At 38.8% G+C, this 20,885-nt stretch overlaps 2 protein-coding genes across 2 annotated transcripts; one reads left to right on the top strand and one right to left on the bottom strand.

The window, feature by feature from the left end:
- Positions 1-13,789: 13,789 nt before the first annotated feature.
- LOC120961174 (histone-lysine N-methyltransferase PR-Set7) lies at positions 13,790-18,448 on the top strand. Its single transcript, XM_049605239.1, has 5 exons — positions 13,790-14,314; positions 14,666-15,668; positions 15,733-16,045; positions 17,734-17,924; positions 17,996-18,448. Exons 1-5 carry the CDS (start codon positions 14,305-14,307, stop codon positions 18,204-18,206), a joined length of 1,728 nt encoding a protein of 575 aa, XP_049461196.1. The 5' UTR covers positions 13,790-14,304; the 3' UTR covers positions 18,207-18,448.
- On the bottom strand, positions 18,145-20,641 carry LOC120950400 (uncharacterized). The gene is made up of 3 exons (XM_049605260.1): positions 20,111-20,641; positions 19,954-20,044; positions 18,145-19,872 (listed from the first exon to the last, which is right to left on the bottom strand). Exons 1-3 carry the CDS (start codon positions 20,237-20,239, stop codon positions 19,733-19,735), a joined length of 360 nt encoding a protein of 119 aa, XP_049461217.1. The 5' UTR covers positions 20,240-20,641; the 3' UTR covers positions 18,145-19,732.
- Positions 20,642-20,885: the final 244 nt, after the last annotated feature.

The following is a 20,885-nucleotide window of genomic DNA, read 5'->3' as shown; positions in this document are numbered from 1 at the left end:
AGGCGTGGTAGGCCCAAATTGAGGTGGCAAGATGGTGTGGAGGCGTCCGCCCTTAAGGCCGGGATAACGGACTGGCAGACGAAGGCGCGAGACCGTGAGCGGTTTCGGACACTCCTGAGGCAGGCCAAGACCGCAAAGCGGTTGTAGCGCCGGATAAGTGAGTAAGTAATCATATAATTTGCATCAAATACTTACAAAATCACCGCACACGCAAACACTTGCTGTTTACATTTTGGCTTCACTCTCATTTGACATGTCAAAACTTTGCAAGCCTCAAAGTGATGATCAAAAAGGGGGGTGGGAGGGGAGAGAAGGTGATGGGATCGAAGCGGCACGAAATGGCCGTTGCAAAAACCGCATGCTCAGAACGCTAAGTCTCAGAAGAGGGAGATCGAGCTACGAATGTGACAGAGAGGAAATGAGTAAATGAGAGAATTTGAGTGCCATTGTTGGGAGGGTACTCTCCTGGTACCCACATTTAACAATAGTTTACACTACCAGTTCGAGGGTTGAAATATATCGCCACAGAGTTTTGCATTAAAGTTTTTTGTTGTAAAACAGGTATCTTTTGCACAAATTTAATGCAAAATGCAAAAAGAACATTAAGGAAATTAAAAAAGAGCATAAAATATTTCAAGGTATTAAAATATTTGCAAAAAAACACATGTAGCTGTCAAATTTAGAGCAATCGCGTACTGCGAATTCGCGTATATCGAGTATCGCGTACTGCGGATAATTGCCGTAATAGGTATTATTGCTGTTTGTTTATGTTTTTTTTTGTAAAATGTGTTGACACATCCATGCAGAACGCAGCGAACAGATACCAGCTTGCGTCACGCAATGCGTTGCGATACGATGCGTCGGAACAAGTACCAAGCCCTTACGAGGATTCGTCGGAAACGCAGAAACCGCGTAACTCGGAAACAGACTGTAATCATTTGGAGGTGCAATTCCGTCAAACATTGCGAGGGTTGCGAATGGTTTCAACTGCACGAAATCTTATGGTATTTTAAATAATCTTTGGTTTTTATTAATGTTTTTTTTTTCGGTAGTACTGGGCTAAAACATCACTATTTAAATTTTTGTGCATTTTTTTTAAATAAAATGACAAAATTCATGTGTTTAGTGTTGGATATCACAGTACACATGTACAACCATATCGAATAGTTATTGTACGATCGTAGTATACATGTATAACCTTATAGAATAGTCATAGCCTATAGAATAGAACAGTCAGAATAAAGCTATTAATCTGAACACATCGTAGTCTGGCAACTAAGTATATAACAATTGGCGACGAGGATAGTTGAACTAAAAGCAAGAATGTCTCTCGAAAATCAGAACATTCAATTAGAGATTTTGAAGGCTCTGCAGAGAGCTTCTGTTTTACGTGCGTTAGGTAACCTTAAACCATCCTCAGTGCCGGGTCCCGATGGTATTCCTGCTGCTTTACTCTTTCACTGTCGTGAAGCACTAGCCCTTCCTGTTTCTTTCCTTTTTAATCTTTCTTTGTCTACGGCTACTTTTCCGAATATTTGGAAACAAGCATGGATAAGGCCAGTTTTTAAAAAGGGTGATCGTGGTTGTATCTCTAATTATCGTGGCATATCTATTTTATCGGCGTTCAGCAAAGTCTTTGAATCTGTTATTCGTTTACCTCTAATGGAAATGGTGAAATCGTGGATCATTCCAAATCAACATGGCTTTATGGCTGGCCGCTCCACCACTACTAATCTTATGGAATTTGTTTCCTCAGTACTCTTAAATCTGGACTCTGGCATGCAGGTTGATGCTGTGTATACCGATTTCAAAGCTGCGTTTGATAAAATCCCCCATTCTCTGCTCATTGCTAAATTCAAGAAACTTGGCTTCTCTCCTTTCTTTCTTGAATGGCTACAATCATTTCTATCGAATCGTTTTTGTTGTGTTAAATTGAATGACGGTTTTTCTTATGAGTTTCATTGTTCGTCGGGTGTACCCCAGGGTAGTGTCTTGAGTCCTTTACTTTTTATTTTATTTGTCAATGATGTGTGCTCTGTTCTTCCATCCGATTCCTTCCTTATGTTTGCAGATGATTTAAAAATATTTTGTCCTATCACTGACTCTAATTCATGTGTCTCTCTCCAATGTCTGTTAGACTCCTTCTCTTCTTGGTGTTCTGCTAACTTTCTCTCCCTGTGTATCGATAAATGTGCTTGTATATCTTTCTCTCGGAGCTTAAATGTGTTGTCTCATAATTATTCACTAAACTCTGTTGTATTAAATAGTGTTAATGTCTTACGTGATCTTGGGGTTCACCTTGATACAAAGCTGTCATTCAATCATCATATTGAGCGTACCATTAACCATGCCAATAGTGTACTAGGAATGATTTGTGCTATGGCAAATGATGTGCGTGACCCTATATGCCTCAAAGCCCTTTTCTGTAGCTTAGTCCGCCCTATTTTAGAATATGCTAGCATTGTGTGGTGCCCGGTCAGCTCGGTATGGATTGAAAGGGTTGAAAGTGTTCAACGCAGATTCACCCGTATTGCCATTAGGCGTCTTTTAGGGCAATCGGGTGCTTCTCTTCCCCCTTATGAAGTCCGATGCCGTATGCTTGGATTGATGACACTGCATGATCGTCGCTCTGCTTCTCAAGCTTTGCTTATCAGTGGTTTGCTTCGGAACGAGATTGATTGTCCTTCACTTCTTAACAGAATACCGCTGTACGCGCCTGCTCGCTTTCTTCGACGCCGCGATTTCCTTCAAATCCCGTCGAGAAGGATGCTGTATGGCACCAATGATCCGTTTTTTCGATCCCTCCATCGCTTCAACAGTGCCTCTGGTGTGTTTGATTTTCATATTCCCCCTCAATCCCTTCGCCCCCTCTTCCTTCAGTTCTTTGACTCCCTTTTTGTTTCCCCATCCTAATTCTTTCATTTTACGTGTGTTGGCTGGGTTACAAATTGCTTGCTGTCTAGTATATGTTTGTCTAGTTAGATTTAAGTATTTGTTTGTCATTATTAATTTTAAGTTTTAGTCAGTAAGTTTCCTTATATTTAGCCCTCTGAGGCGGATATTTGTATCGTAATAAATAAATAAATAAAATAAATAAATAAATAAACATCAACGGGTACAAATAATACGGAACGATTCGTGGCAATGAACATGACCGAGTTTACTTTCGATCCAGAGAACGGAGGAACTTTTCAAAAATGGTTTCGACGTTATGAAGATTTGTTCGAGTCGAATGCCAAAGAACTCGAAGATGTCGCTAAGGTCAGGCTTTTACTGAGGAAGTTGGATGCACAAGCACACAACCAGTACACCAATTACATCCTCCCGAAACTTCCGAAGGAGCTAACTTTCAAGGAAACTTTGCAAACATTATCGAAAATTTTCGGGTCGCAGAATTCACTTTTTAGCAGACGTTACCGTTGTCTTCAGCTCGTCAAAACCGAAGCAGATGACATTATTAGTTACGCGGCGAAAGTGAACCGGGCTTGTGAAGATTCAGAATTCCACAACATGAAGGCTGACCATTTCAAGTGTTTAGTATTTATTTGTGGATTGAAAGGTCAAACCTACGCAGACATACGAGTCAGACTACTCTCTCGCATTGATGCCGAAACTGCAGATGCGCCCATTACACTGCAAAATTTGGTTGACGATTTCCAAAAACTCGTCAATTTGAAAGCAGATACTTCCATAGTTGAGCAACAGCCAAACTCATCTATAACGGTAAACGCTCTACATGAGAAGACAGAACATCACCATCACGAACAGTATCGACAGCGGTATCAAGAATCAAAAACATCAGAGCAACCTCGCAGACCATGCTGGCGTTGCGGTCAAATGCACTTTGTTCGAGATTGCCAATACTCGACACACCAGTGTAGAAAATGCAATCGTGTTGGTCACAAAGAAGGCTACTGCGGATGTTTTTCAAAATTCAAACCTGCCGGAGAGGAGAAGACTAACACGAAACCATCAACAAGTGATCAAGGAAAACTGAATGCCAGAGGTGTCTATATTGTCAATCACATCACTCAACACTCCAGCAAAAGAAAATTTGTTACTGCAACCATCAACGGCGTTACAATTAATCTGCAGCTCGACACAGCAAGTGATATTACGGTGATTTCACAACAAACATGGCAAAAGTTGGGCTCACCGATAATCCAACCAGTGACGATTCAAGCCATCAATGCATCTGGTAAGCCACTCCATTTATCGGGCGAATTCCAGTGCACCATCAACATCAACGGCCAGACCCAACAAGGCAGGTGTTTCGTCACTACAGCAGTTAACCTAAACTTGCTAGGGATAGAATGGATTGAACTATTCGAGCTTTGGTCCATTCCAATCGATACGATTTGTAATCAACTAACAACAGAATCGATCGACCAGCAGATGCGAGAAATTCAAGCGAAGCATGCGGATGTTTTTAAGGATACATTGGGGCATTGCAAGAAAACTAAGGTTAAGCTTTACCTCAAATCAAACGCAAAGCCTGTTTTCTGCCAAAAGCGTCCTGTACCTTTTAACACAATACCTTTCTGAACTTACTCGATTGCAAAACTTGGGCATAATTGAAACTGTCGATTTCTCCGAGTGGGCAGCTCCAATTGTGGCGGTGAGGAAACCGAATGGACGTGTTCGAATATGTGCCGATTATTCAACAGGATTGAATGCTGCGTTGGAGGCAAACCATTATCCATTGCCAACACCAGAAGAAATTTTCTCGCAACTTAACGGCAGCACCATCTTTAGCATCATACACCTGTCCGATGACTATCTTCAGCTCGAAGTTGACGATGATTCAAAGCATTTACTAACCATCAATACACATCGTGGATTATTCCGATTCAACCGTCTCGCACCAGGGGTAAAATCAGCATCAGGAGCATTCCAACGCCTCGTAGATGGAATGATAGCTGATATTCCTGGGGTGCGATCATTCATTGATGATGTTATTGTTTTCGGCAAGGATATGAAATCACACAAGGATTCACTCAACACCTTGTTCGCACGTCTTAAGGAGTACGGATTTCACTAAAAACCGAAAAATGCCATTTTTGCAAGACTCAACTTGTGTACTTGGGACACGTTGTAGATAAGCATGGTATTCGTCCAGATTCCGAAAAGATCAAGACAATTGCTACGATTCCACCACCAAGCAATGTGTCCAAGCTACGATCTTATCTTGGAGCAGTGAATTTTTACGGAAGATTCGTTCGTAACCTGCGAATTACGTTACCCTATGGATCAGCTGCTTAATAAGGAATCGAAATGGAAATGGACATGAGAGTGTCAGGAAGCTTTCGTCAAGTTTAAGGAAGCACTTCAGTCACATTTGCTCCTAACGCACTACGATCCAAAACTTCCGATCATCGTTGCTGCGGACGCATCAAACACAGGAATTGGTGCAGTCATTTTTCATCAATTTACTGATGGAAAAATGAAAGCAATTCAACACGCGTCATGAACACTTACACCCGCTGAACAGAACTATGGACAACCAGAAAAAGAAGCTCTCGCATTAGTTTACGCAGTATGCAAGTTTCACAAATACTTGCTTGGACGTCATTTCACTTTGCTCACGGATCACAAACCATTATTTTCAATTTTTGGTTCAAAAAAAGGTATACCACTTCATACCGCTAACCGTTTGCAAAGGTGGGCACTTACCATGTTGAATTACGATTTCGAAATTCAATACGTGTCCACACAAGATTTCGGATGCGCAGATCTTTTATCACGATTGATTGACCGAAACAAGCAGCCGGAAGAAGAGTACGTAATTGCAATACTGACTTTAGAAGATGACCTTTCGAGCATTCTGTCCGATACATCACAGAAGGTTCCGATTTCATTTCAAGCACTCTGTAAAGCAACCGCTTTAAGCTCAACACTACAAGCAGTCTGCAAATTCATTCGTGAAGTTGGCCGAATTGTTCCACCAATCTTCCAACTGCAATCCAACCTTACTACGCGAGGCGCGAATCATTATCAATAGTCAAAGGATGCGTTATGTTTGGTGACTGAGTTGTTGTACCAAATATATTTCAAAAAAAGATTCTACAACAATTTCATCGAGGACACCCAGGGATAGTTCGAATGAAGTCAATCGCTCCAAGCTATGTTTACTGGCCTGGTATTGATAAAGAAATCGAGGATTTTGTTAAATCTTGTAGTCCGTGTGCAATTACAGCGAAAACACCGACAAAGACAACTTTGAAATTTTGGCCCATACCATCAAAACCATGGTCCAGAGTACACATTGACTATGCAGGCCCAGTAGACGGATTCTACTTCCTTGTAATCGTGGATCCACACTCGAAATGGCCGGAAGTTTACGCTACCAGATCAATAACTCCGAGAACAACAATAAGAATTTTGAAACAAATTTTCGCAACTTTCGGAGTGCCAGAAGTTCTCGTGTCTGATAACGGTACTCAATTTACCAGTTACGAGTTTAAGGAGTTTTGCGTTAGTCAAGGAATCAACCACTTGCGCATTGCTCCATATCATCCGCAATCCAACGGGTTAGTTGAACGATTTGTGGATACACTGTAACGAAGTATTCAAAAAATTCGCAAGGGAGGGGAATCTCTCAAAGATGCACTAACCACTTTCCTTCAAGTATATCGAACCACACCATCTGGAGATTTGGATGGAAAAGCTCCTGCTGACATTATGTTCTCTAGACCATTACGAACTATATCGTCGCTCCTCAAACCAAGCGAGCACGGAAATGTTGAGCCGAGGAACAGAATGAAGGAAGCCGAATTTTTCAACAAAAAGCACGGGGCAGTGAAACGATGTTATCAACAGGGCGATGCTGTTTATGTCAAGATATATCGTAGAAACTCCTGACAGTGGGAAGCAGCAACCGTAATCGACAAAATCGGCAACGTTATTAATAACGACCGATCATGGTCCTATGAGCTTGCCTTATACGCAGTACTTTCAGCAAGCGTAAACCGGCTGATCCGGCTGAAGATTTTCATGAACTACCGACTTTACCCGAATTGATGGAAACTAACCCTGCATCTAATACACACAATCCGTCCGACTCTCTTCCGCCGTTAATAACTTGCAGCGAGAGCACTCCCGGCGCATCTCGCTCTCTCATTCCTTCGATCGATCGACTAAACATCTACTATCAAAACGTAAGAGGATTGCGCACAAAACTAGACGAGTTACGCCTCTCTCTATCTGAGCTTGATATGGATGTGTTGGTGTTAACTGAAACATGGCTCGATGCCTCAATTCCGTCCTCTCTTATCTCGGAGGATGCGTATGTCATCTATCGCTGCGACCGAAATTCTCTCAACAGTAACCGTTGCCGTGGTGGTGGTGTACTCATTGCCTGCTCTTCCGTGCTGAACACGTCAACTTTATCACTGCCGTTGGACTCGTTGGAGTCTGTTTGGACAATTGTTAAGCTTCAAAACCTTGCAATCTATATCGGCGCCGTTTACATCCCACCCGATTTGCGTTCTTCCGAAGTAGTCCTTGACGATTTACATGAGAGTGTTAGTTTCGTTGCTGGCAAACTTAAACCAAATGATCTTATGGTGTTACTTGGTGATTTTAATTCACCATCTCTCTCCTGGCAACCGTCGGCATCGTGCGTTAATCAGTTCATTCCTACTGGTGTATCTCGTGAAAATGTTTCTCTGCTTGATGGAATGTCGGTAAACGGTTTGCTGCAATTATCCGGCATAAAAAATATACGCGGAAGACAATTAGATCTTCTATTTGCCAATGCTGCCTTCTTGGAGTGCTGCTCCCCCGTCATAGCTTCACCTGTACCACTCGTCGCGCTAGACAATCATCATCCTGCTCTTGAGACAAGCGTGCTCCTTACGCACTCTCGCCCTGCATCCTCCCAACGAATACCTACGGCTCGTATGTTCAATTTTAGGAAATTGGACTACCAAAAGCTTCATCGTATATTAGCCGATACCGATTGGTCCTTTATCGATGCTGACTGTGACATAAATCAAGCTGTAGCAGCGTTTACTAATGTAATCACTTCCGCCTTCCCTTCCTGCTGTCCTCTCCTTAAACCCGCTCCTAATCCTAAGTGGTCGAACAGAGCTTTACGTCTATTGAAATCGGACAAAAACCGCGCTCATCGCGCCTACCGTTTAAATAATACTTTACACAATCTTTGTGTATATAAATATGCGGCTAAGGCGTATCGTCTTCTTAATCGCCATCTGTATCGTCGCTACGTTCGGCGTCTTCAAATGCGCTTCACTATTGATCCTGGGTCATTCTTTCGTTTTGCGAACTCTCGGCGAGGCTCTGCTAGCCTTCCATCCACCCTGTCTCTTGATCTGTCCTCTGCTACGTCCAATCCTGATATATGTAACCTGTTTGCCAAACATTTCTCTAGTGTATTTGTCGATCCTAGTACTTTTAAGGTTCCTTTGGACGTAGGCTTGTCTTACACGCCCTCTGATGTGATATCATGTAATTCAGTCGTTGTAAGTGAAAGCCTAGTAAAATCCGCTTTATCCAAACTTAAAACTTCGTTTTCACCAGGCCCCGATGGCATCCCTGCCTGTGTTTTGAAAAAATGTGGCAATACCCTCACTCCTATTCTCACTCGTCTTTTTTCTCGCTCGCTTAGTGTAGGGATTTTTCCTAGTCAATGGAAACTAGCTTGGCTTGTTCCCATTTATAAGAAAGGTGACCGCACACTACCATCAAACTACAGAGGCATTTCTATTATTTGTGCGTGTTCTAAAATCCTCGAGTCAATCGTCCATTTATCTGTAATGCCTTGTGTAAAAAATTATATTTCTACGGAACAACACGGCTTTATGCCCAATCGCTCAGTGTCCACCAACCTAATGTGTTTTTTGTCTTCTCTATATCACTATCTGTCTGGTGGTAAGCAAGTAGACACTATCTATACCGATTTCAAAGCGGCATTTGACAGTATACCTCTATCATTACTTGTTGCTAAGCTTCGAAAACTAGGTTTCGGTGGCTCTATATTGCCGTGGTTCAACTCCTATCTTGAGAATCGTTCATATGCAGTTAAAATCTGTGGCTCTTTCTCTGAATGTTTTCTTAGTTCTTCGGGTGTCCCTCAAGGTAGTGTCCTTAGTCCCTTACTGTTCATTCTCTTCCTCAATGACTGTACTTCGATCCTTCCTCCTAACGGCTTCTTGCTATATGCGGATGACGTTAAAATTTTTCTTCCTGTATCTTCTACAGCTGATTGTCTAGTCCTTCAATCCTGGCTCTGTAAATTCTCTACATGGTGTGCTTCTAACGGTTTAGTCCTGTGTCCTGAAAAATGTTCTGTCTTGTCTTTCTTCCGATCTTCTACAAGTATAACTCATGCTTATAGTGTCTGTGATGCCCCTATTCCCCGTGCGTCCTTGTCTAAGGATCTTGGCGTCTTCTTTGACCCGAGTCTTTCTTTCAAGGAGCACACGGACTATGTCATCAACAAGGCCAACAAAAGTCTTGGTTATATTTGTCGCATGTCCACTGAAATTCGTGATCCTTTTTGTCTTAAGTCCCTTTATTGTTGTTGGGTCCGTTCCGTACTGAAATATGCCTGTGTCATCTGGTCTCCTGTCCAACTATCTCTGCTCCAAAGGATTGAGAGGATCCAGAGACGTTTTACAAGGATCGTATTTCGTAGGTCGCTGGGTCATCACTCTATTCCGCTTCCTTCGTATGACGATAGATGCACTCTATTAGGCCTTGCCAAGTTGGAGCACCGCCTCTCGGTCGCTCAGGCTTCTTTCGTCGCTGGCATATTGCTCAATACGATTGATACTCCTTCACTTCTGTCGCGCTTACATTTGTATGCACCTTGTAGCACCTTACGTTATCGTTTTCGTCTCCAGTTACCTATATGTCGTACACGTTTTGCTCGCAATGAGCCTTTTGTAAGAGCTATGTCGTCTTTTAATAGTACTTCTGATCTGTTCGATTTCAACATATCCTATCCTGTCTACCGATCCCGTCTTCGCTCCTTTTCCGTACCATAAACTCCTTCCAACTCCTTCGTGAATAATTGTACACTATAGTCAGTAAGCACTATTGCTGTAACCCAACGTGGCCGAGCAATTAATAAAATAAAATAAAATAAAATAAAAAAATAACGTTTTCCTTAAAGAAAAACAGCAGTTAGTACGATCACACACCAACCAGCTGAAATCTCGAATGGCAAACGGGCAAAACATGGCAGAATTTTCAACACCACTATCTGTACTGCTTGATGATTTTGGTTTGAAAACACCTTTACCGTCAGACCAACAATCAACGTCGTCACAGTTTGTTTCCTGTGATGAACCTGTAACAACATCAAGCGATACTGAACTAGCATCTCAGACACTCTGTTCAACTCCAGATCATTCTGAATTGGGTAACATTAGTTCCGAAAATGACAACGCAGAAGAATCCGAGGGAGAAGAACCAGTTGTTCAACAGCAAGAGCAGCAATCATCAATTTTGGAAAGAAGTCGAAGAGTTATCAAATTACCAGAACGGTTCAAATCTTACTAGATGCCGAATCCATAAGGGGGGAGATGTTGGATATCACAGTACAGCAGTTATCCGCAGTACGCGATACTCGATATACGCGAATTCGCAGTACGCGATTAATCTCAATTTGACAGCTCCATGTGTTTTTTTGCAAATATTTTTATTTTTTGAAATATTAAATGCTCTTTTCGAATTTCCTTAATGTTCTTAATGCATTTTGCATTTAATTTGTGCAAAAGATACATGTTTTATAACAAAAAACTTTTATGCAAAACTCTGTGGCGATATAATTCAACCCTCGAACCGGTAGTGTAAACTATTTTTCTAATATATAAAATATTTATATATCTCGGACATAAAATCTAGAAAATTTATGCGCAATCTTGGCGCAATCTGAGATTGTTCCTACAAAACACCACACATTTAGTTTGACAGATAAAATCGGATGCGGCGTCCGACGAAATCAAAAATTTTTGATTCCGTCGTACGACGAAATAGCACTTCCGACGTGATCTGTCTAATATAAAATTTACCATATAAAATTTTGACAGGCTTTCCGATAAAATCGCATCCGATGGAGCACAGACACGGGCCTTACCGTATTAATACACGATGCGCAATCTCAGATTGCGCATATGTTCGTTTTATCAAAACATATGTCATTTTGCGTAGCCAACCCTGAGCTATAAACGTCATTTCCATACAATTTCAGATTGCACCAAGGTGTTATAAATGACAACGTGAAGTTGTTCAGAGCAAAATGACATTTCTCGACTTGACATTTCTCTTCCGGGGGCTCCGGTATAAAAATCGGGGAGGGCTGGTGCGGGGTACTGAAATTTGTATGCAGAGAGTGACAGATGTCCCCCACAATGTCGCCCAGCAAAAGCGATAAAAATCAACCTTCTAAATACATTATCCTTGGATTGCACCAAGATTGCGCATAAATTCTCAAGATTATATGTCCGAGATCAAGGTGGAATGTATAATGAGGTGTAGTTATAGCGCTTTTGGCGATCCCCCCCCTGGGCTCCGATTTTGACAGATGGTTTTCCGCTTGTATATGTATTGATGGATTGTTTACGTTTTGCATGGTCAATATTTGGTGGAGATCAATTTGGGTGAATATTTTAGTTTATTAGAACACAGTCCGTGATTCAAAATGGAAATTTTTCTTCGAGAACTTGAAGCGTTCGTCAAAAGCGGAAAACTAACTGTCAGTTTTCTTCGTCGATTCTTCTTCCACCTAGCTGTCAAAACGGGCTTATAACTTGACCTGATATCTTTACGGTCCTTGTACCGGAGCATCCAGCAAGGTGTATGGATATTAGGAGGTGAAGTGCTTCAGAGCAAATTGACATTTCACGACTTGACATAACAATACTGGATGCTCCGGTATTAAAATCGGTGAGGGCTGGAGGGGGGTATAGAAAATTGTATGCGATTTGACATAACAATACTCAATGATGGCGCCCGGAAAACGCGCTAACAATTCACCTCCTTAATAAACACACCTTGGCATCCAGTATTGTTATGTCAAGTCGTGAAATGTCAATTTGCTCTGAAGCACTTCACCTCCTAATATCCATACACCTTGGGCGCCATGTACGTGACCATGTACAGTATGTCTCAAAAATTATCGTCATCAAGAGCATATTATTTTGCCCAAGAAAATATATATTTTTATGAAAAATTTTCTCATTTGCAAATATTGCCTTTATCAAACTCTTCACATGTATTATTTGAAAATATTAAATATTGTTTTTTTATTTTTAAATTCTGTTTTTAGTATCACCGCAGATTCAAAGAGAAAAATAAAAGAAAACACATAGTTTTCAAACAGTTAATAAAAAAATAGTATGGTATAAAAATAAATACGCATTACTACATAAATAAGAATGAACAATGATTTTCCGAATATTGAATAAATTGGAAATGGTGTAGATAAAATTTGAAAAACACTGTGTGTTATATTGACCCGAATAAAAAAAACGAGGGTAACGGAATACGTTCGTATGATGTAACGCTGGGAAATGTCATATTCTCTTAAGAAACTCTATTTGATTATTAAAGGCTTTAAAAAACTGTTAATAATCAAATAGAGTTTGTTAAGGCTACTTGGGTAAGGTGCTGTCAAACGCTTTTTCGTATAATATTGCGATTAATTGGATGATTTTAATAATAAAACGATTATGAAAAATTAAGTTGACATTGTTCCTACAAAACACCACACATTTAGTTTGACAGATAAAATCGGAAGCGGCGTCCGACGAAATATAAAATGTTTGATTCCGTCGTACGACGTAATCTCACGTCCGACGTTATCGGTCAAATTCCATATAAAAATTTGACAGGCTTCCGATAAAATCGCATCCGATGGAGCACAGACACGGGCCTAAGACATCGAACAGCTGACAAAGTACAGTATTTATCCGATATACGCTATCGTACGGGACCGAGCACAATAGCGTATCTCGAGTTTTCACGTATAGCGGATTATTATGGAAAAATAGTTTACACTACCGGTTCCAGGGTTGAAATATATCGCCACAGAGTTTTGCATTAAAGTTTTTTGTTGTTAAACAGGTATCTCTTGCTCAAATTTAATGCAAAATGTATTAATAACATTAAGGAAATTCAAAAAGAGCATAAAATATTTCAACGAATTAAAATACAGTGCAGCGCCGTTTATCCGGGTACCTTTTATACGGCTTTCCGTTTATCCGTGCTGTTGAGAAATGACAGTTCAATACAAAGGTGACATTGCGTTATGAGGAGGGTATTCAAACAAGCGGTTATAAAAGCACATCATCATAACAAAAACACTATAATTCATGGCAAATTTCAAATATTGTCATGGGAAAAACATGAAGTTAATAAAAACTGGGTTATTTTTATCAAAAAATAGGAATTTTTTAAAGAACTAATCAGAAATTGATGATTAAATATATCATTTGACTCATTATTCGTGTTATTCGCTTATCCGGTCGAGGTCAAGTCCCGAGAAGCCCGGATAAACGGCGCTCCACTGTATTTGCAAAAAACACATGGAGCTGTCAAATTCAGAGGAATCGCGTACTGCGAATTCGCGTATATCGAGTATCGCGTACTGCGGATAATTGCTGTACTGCGAATTCGCGTATATCGAGTATCGCGTACTGCGGATAATTGCTGTACATATCGAACAGAGTCGTATCTGTTTCTCTCGTTCGATTGGTCCCAGAGCGCCGCCTAATCTAGAAAAGCGTCTTTTGTATACCTGATGATCTTAATGTATCGTAAATCATCCAGCTGTTACCTTAGTGAACCTTGATATGGTTTATGGAATGGTATGACAGACCCGCCTGACGAATTCTTGATTGCATCGAGATTTGCTAATAGTTGTTCTTGAAGCTGGTTTTATGTGTAATATAATAACTGTATTTTGATTTCGTTAGGCGAGTGATTCTTGATTTGGAGAATTAATTCCTTTAAATTAAACGTGCATCCGACGAGGCACCAAGGCAGCTTAGAACGGTGACAATTGGCTGAGAAAAGAAAAGGAAGAAGAAAGGATGCCACTTCAATTAGCAACGCGTATCTTAATCAAAGGGTAGAACTGAGCCATAGTAGTTCAATGAAAAGAATTGTGTTTATCCTGTTGACTGAATCGTTGCAAAGTGACAATAAGCTTTATTTTTGTGTAAAATTTTACACACTTTTAATTGCCTAAAATTTACATAGCTAAGTTGTCTTAGTTTAAGCGTGTCAAATAAAAAAAAAAGGACAAAGGCTTTTCCTAGACGGTACTAAGGAAAAATGCTGAAAGGTAATACAAATTTATCAAACACCACCAAGTGCGTTACGCACCGCATTCAGTAACATCTTTACGTTGTTCTTCCCTAACTCATCTTAACAGTAATGTAATTCGCGAACACGCTAAATATTTACACACATTTAACAAGGTTGCTTTGCAACCAATGGTTGAATTCCGCCATTCGATTGCAAATATTAAGTGCCGTTTCCAATTTTATTTTATTCTTAAAATAATGGTCATTTTCCACGAGGATATTAATGCACGTTTTTTTTGCAAGTTTACTCACAAATAGTACCGTAATAACATGTTCTCTAATATTGATTGTTCAATTGTCTAATACGTTATGCCGTTTCATTATTACAGGTCGACGGACGCGCAATGCTGAAAAAAAAAATGCTAATCTTGTTCATGATGACACAGCCAGTCCAAAGCGAAAGGATATTAAATACACACATGAAGATAGTAACAATCCTGTCGCAAATATTGAACAGCGAAATAATACCTCGGTTTGTGACGAGCCTATGAAGCTTCGTGGCGGCCGCGTGAAGATGGCGGACATATCTAAATATTTGGAAAAAAAAAATGATTCTAACATTACCGAAAAATCTATAACACTGGTACAATCAAAGAGCAACTTAGATATAACAGATGAAAACGTTTGTGAAATTGTTGAGGCTCAACTTTTGGAAGCAAGCATTAGTTTTTCAGATGCTACACTAACAAGAAACAATTTTGTAGATCCAAAAAAATCGAAAAATAACAATATTTTTCTTCAGGAGCCAGTCCTACACTTAAACTTCGCCAAAATATCAAACCCTTCATCTCGAACTTTAAGTATGGTGCAAAATTCTATTTTAACACAACAAGATGTAAAAACTGGTCTCTTCACAACACCATCGCAACCAAAGATAAATTCATTCTGGAAAGAAGTTACTCTGACCAGGAACATCAAAGGCACAAATGATGAGAAAGAACGATCATCAATGAGCAATAATGAACAACATATATTAGATCTGTCTAAACCAACACAAGTAACCCAAATTGATTCTACTACTACTGCGGAAAATGTATCGACCGATGACGATAATTCGTGCGATAGCGGTGATAGCGGCGTTATTCTGTCAGGAACTAACGGAACCATTACTATGTCCCTCACAAATAATCAAACAAATTTGTCAGCATGTGCTGAGCAGATAGGTGAGGCTGAGAATCGAAAGAAACCGGCCACCCCGCATCGTATTCTTTGTCCTTCACCTACAAAAAATGCTATCATATACCTTCAAAGCCCGCCTGGACTTCTCAATAATTCTTCGTCAGGAAAAAGCCGTAACAAACGACAGGCTGGCAACAATAAAACTCGTAAAAGGTATTTGGAAATATGTTTTAAACTTGTTCTGATAAATAATCCTGAAACTTTTTTCCATCTAAAGACTTAATAGCAAGGATGCAGAAAATGGTGTTGCAGCTACAGAAGAAATTAAAGAAATGAAACCTGAACAATTACATGATGTTGCGAATGCTGCTCGTGATTCAGCTGTTCCGATCGAGCTGAATAAAAATATTGTACATCAAAACCGGAAAATAGTTGTTGGATCAGCAAATTTTAAACCTGGATGTAACAAAAAAATTACAGAATATTATCCAATCAGGCGAAGTGTACGCAAAACAAAGAAAGAAGTACAAGTTGAACGAGATCGTGATATTGAACGAGCCATTAAGGAAGGGCGTGAAGATGGACTCAAGGTAAAGTTGTAGTTGTTCATGTAATATTTATTTCTTTCTTTACAGCGTTTTTCAGTGGTTCTCATTTTTTTCACTTTTTTGCACTTTCGTGGAATCCGATAGGAATTTCCAAAGTGCCTGTTTAAAAAGGATACCGTAGAGTCCAATTAAAGAAATTGTCACAAAATTATCCTGAAATCCACAAACTCCTGAAAACCCCTGTAATCATATAACTTCAATGGACAATAGTGTCAGCTATACATTAGGTAACTTTCCACTGAACTATTTTTTATGGCGGATCGGACCCTTCCATCGTCTAAAAACGATTCGCGAACGTGTTTGCGTTTTCATGACACGATTCTTCTATCGATTCGAAAATGACACTTCCATAAACGTACGCAGATTATCATTAACATTTGTTTTTACCGTATGGAAATCACTAACAACCTTAAAACGAATGTTTTCCATGCACAGCGATCCCAAAAATATGTTAAAGTACTAAAATATTACAGTATTACAATTGTACTTGTAGTAGTACAGTTTTCTTTGCAGCTGTCAAAAGACTACAAGCAAAAATTCGTGCCATACAGCTCATAGCGGATGGCAAAAAATGCACGATAAAGATTCGCAAAACTCTGCTCGATTTTCCGTTGCCATGGGAGACGGTGGTTCGAACAGGTGTTTTAAAACAGAAATTGTTTTCAAGCTTACAAATGAGAAAATAAGTATGCAAAATCTGACTTACGTCTGGTAGAATAAATCCTTCCTCGTTAAATAAGAATTAGAAGCTATCCATTGCTGGATGATTACTAAAAATATTTGCTTGTAATCTTTTGACAGGCCGAGAGAAAAATCGTGTTTAATCGTAACTAAACAATAATTTTCAATTCCTTCCAAGGCCTAAGTGTTCTAACGGACGAATATAGTGCATTTCTTTAAAACAAGAATCCGTATTATACGAAATATTTTGAAGGATACGATATTTGTATCCTACAAAGCTTCCTTGTCTGCGATCACAAAATGATTGGCGAATAAAGATTGTTGTACGGCTGATTCATCTCAATCTTTTGCCTTCGATGTCAATATTTTTCATGGCTTACTAATGCATGCATCAATATTCCTTTTTCATAAGTTACGTTTTTACAAGCCTCTTCTTTGTTCGCGAATATCTTCCTTTCTAGAAACAAGTGCAAAAAAAGATTCGCCTATATTTTTGGGTCTACACACCACGATTCTTTATTGAATACAATTATAGTCATTTAAACAATTTTATTGCAATGGTCAATTATCGTAATTTGGATTGCTCGAATTGATTCACAACGCTGCTAGACTTCCCCTACCGCAGTGAAAAAGGCTGTTTGGCATACATTTTGTAGCAGAATGTGCCTTGTGAAAACACGGCTAATGGCAAACGTTATATTTATTTATTAATTTATTAATTTTTTTTAAACCATTATTTTTCAAAACCCCTGTGAAACTCGCATATTAAATTTAAATTGCTGACCCTAACATTAACTTTTAAGCTATCGAATGTTTGATTATATTGTTCGTTCTATTGCAACTTAGTGTAGGAAGCTATGCGTTGCTACCATTATACTCGCTAATAATAAGATACTAAATAATAAATAAATAATAAATCCCATATAAAGTAATATACTATTTATGCGTATGTAAACACCTAACACTATCACGTTTATATATTCATGTAGATCGAATATTTTGAAGGAAAGGGTCGAGGCATCGTTACAACGAGGAGCTTTGCGAAAGGAGAATTTGTAGTAGAATATATTGGCGACCTTATAAGTGTTGCCGAAGCAAAACAACGAGAACAAGTTTATTCTAAGGATGATAGTACAGGATGCTACATGTACTACTTCAGGCACAAGAACGTACAGCACTGGTGAGAAACTGATGAGTATGTTGATATTCATTTTTATATTTTCATTAAAAAAAATCTTATTCTCGTTGCAGTATTGATGCGACAGCAGAAAGTGGAAAGCTCGGACGGTTAGTAAACCATTCCCGGAATGGAAATTTGGTTACCAAAACCGTGCCCATCAATAATCGGCCGCACCTTGTTTTAATTGCCAAAGAAGATATTGAAAAGGGTGTAGAAGTGACATACGATTATGGTGACCGTTCAAAAGAAGCATTACTTCATTATCCATGGTTAGCATTATAATTTAAATAAGATAGTAAAATGTAACTTATTTGTCCTCTTTTGTGCGTCTATATAAAACTGTTCGTGCTGTGGGTTTCCATAGTGCTAAGAAATATTAGAAATGTCAACCTCGGTATTACAGAGATAGGAGGAAGAATTGATTATCATTGATTATCTGCCATCTTGTTTTAAAATATAAGTCTATCCATATTTCAACAAAAATATAACAAAAAAAATCTTCAATCAAATTTGAACATAAGTGACATGACATGTTCATAGGTGATGTGTTTATTGGAGTTATTTGTATATTGCATTACATTCAATATTACATACATTGAATATTTTTGTAGAATAATGTAAGTATAACTAGTAATATATATATATCCGGAGCTTCTACACACACCGGCGTGAGGAACCGGTTGTCAATTCTCTCACAGCCATCTCTCAGCTGCAGTCTCGGTGTATGTAGAAACGCTCTCAGCCAAATTCAAGAGAAGCCTCAACCCACTGGAGCGTCGTTTACCTACGACTTTCACAGTTCATAGTTGTTTTAAAGAGACGCGTGCTTGATGTTAGAGCGTTTCTACATACACCGAGAAAGCAGCTGAGAAAATAACTGACAGCATGCTTTGACAGCGACTGACAGCATTTTCGGCGAGAGAAATCTCCTCGGCATGCAAAGAACGATGGAGCTGAGAAAAAATTGAATTGGCAGTTTATGACGAACGATCAATTATAGTTCGCATTTTTGCCGTCTAATAATCGTAAAAATGTTATTAAAAAGTAAAAGAAACTTTTTTGACTTCATTTTAGTAATTAAAATGGATTTTTTTTCAACATCATTTTAAAAGTCTCATCTCGGCGCTTTTCAGAGCTTTTACACACACCGACGTGAGAAACCGCCCAAATAGCATTGGAGCGTTACGTTTCGCGATTTTTGTATGGAAGCGTTACTGCTCGCTACCTGCTCATAACACTGCTCGATAGCAGTCCTTAGTGAGCAGGTAGCGTGTAACATTCTATGTAAGCTCAATGAAAGCTCAAAGCTCAAGCGTTACTTAGCGAGTGCTCGAACCACAGTATAGCGTTGTGGTTTCTGTATTCGGATGTAAACAAAAACACACACACTTTTTTTTAATTTCGATGCACATTGTCCAGTACAACGATAAAATGTATTTTATTTAACTATTATTCAATACTTACACGCCCCAATACATGGTTTTACACGTTTAAATACGATTTCAACCATCACTTTGGATGGTATCAACGGATGCCGACGGCGTTGTTGTCTCTGCGTCAGGCACATGTATTGTTGCCGCTTCTAATGCTCGAGTAAATCTTATGTTAGCTGTATTACAACGATTAAATGCACTAATTGTACCACTTGCAAAGCGATACAAATAAAGTAAAACACGTAATACACCGTACAACACACTTCTTAACAACACTTGCATATAAAAACCACTCATCGACAAGTGATCCAATGTCCTGTTTGCAGTGGAAAAATAACAAGGAAAAATTAGAATGCTTTCATATGTGATATTATTTTATAATACTTTCCTTTCCATGCTATTTTGTGGTGTATGGCAACGTTGGTTTGCTTGAAGATACACAACGACCGGTGTGTTGGTCCAGTTGAGAATGTGCCGATCACGATCACAGCCGGCTTTAGTGATTGATGTAGAAACTGTAACAAAGATCAATATCATTAAATCTGCATTATTTTTGCAATTCATTGTGATTTAAAAAGTAAAACATTTCATCTTACCGGCGTCGTATTCCGTCGGCATACACACACACAGCTGCTCAACCATACTCGGACGAATGTTGCCAAATTTCGGGATGAAATGATGTTTTTCCTGTGGAATAATGTGTTCAAGCATTAAAATATAGTTTATTTACTGAAATATGCACAGAACACTTACCTTTTCTCGAGTTTTCACATAAAATTTCACGATTATTCTGCACACAATCTTTACGGGCGGTTGTCCGTGTTTGTTTACGTTTCTAACTAGACAGATATGCGAGCTGTCATGTGACGAAGCGAAATACATTCAAACCTCGCCAATTGCAAGTCTGCTTTTTCAATTGAATACAAAAAAATCCGAGTTGTTCATATAAATATGAGAATAAGTCAGTTAATCCACATTGTATAAAAGAATAAACATGACAAAATACGCAGACATTAGTCGTGTTGCATAAAAAATGTCTTTTTAATAAACAAAATCTATCTTTTTTTGTAGACATATGATATAAATGCAATTGGCGAGTTCTAATTGTATCATATATATTGCTATTTTCAAAGCGGTTTACATTAAAACAATAAGTGTTTTTTTAATAATCAGAAAAATAATTATAAACATAATAATGATAAAAATGTATTTTATTACATACACGTACAACGGTAATCTAACTAGTAAGCATGTACATGCACGTGTGTAATTAATTAATACATTTTTTGTATTCCTATATGAGTGTTATTAAGTGAAACAGACAATATACTCTGTTAATTTTTCAATTCTTCAAGATAATGTTTTTTTAATATAAACATGTAAGTTTGTTTTAAAAACATGTTAAAAAATATTCAAAAAAAAAGTAACATGTACATAAATGTATATTTGAATAAATATATTACCGCTTACCATAACTATATGGACAACATATATAAAATAAAAATATGTATATATATATGTATATATA

Source organism: Anopheles coluzzii, chromosome 2 (genome assembly GCF_943734685.1).
Source record: "Anopheles coluzzii chromosome 2, AcolN3, whole genome shotgun sequence".
Lineage (NCBI taxonomy): Eukaryota > Metazoa > Arthropoda > Insecta > Diptera > Culicidae > Anopheles > Anopheles coluzzii.
The sequence above is the reverse complement of the archived record's forward strand: the minus strand, read 5'-3'. Positions and strand labels throughout refer to the sequence as shown.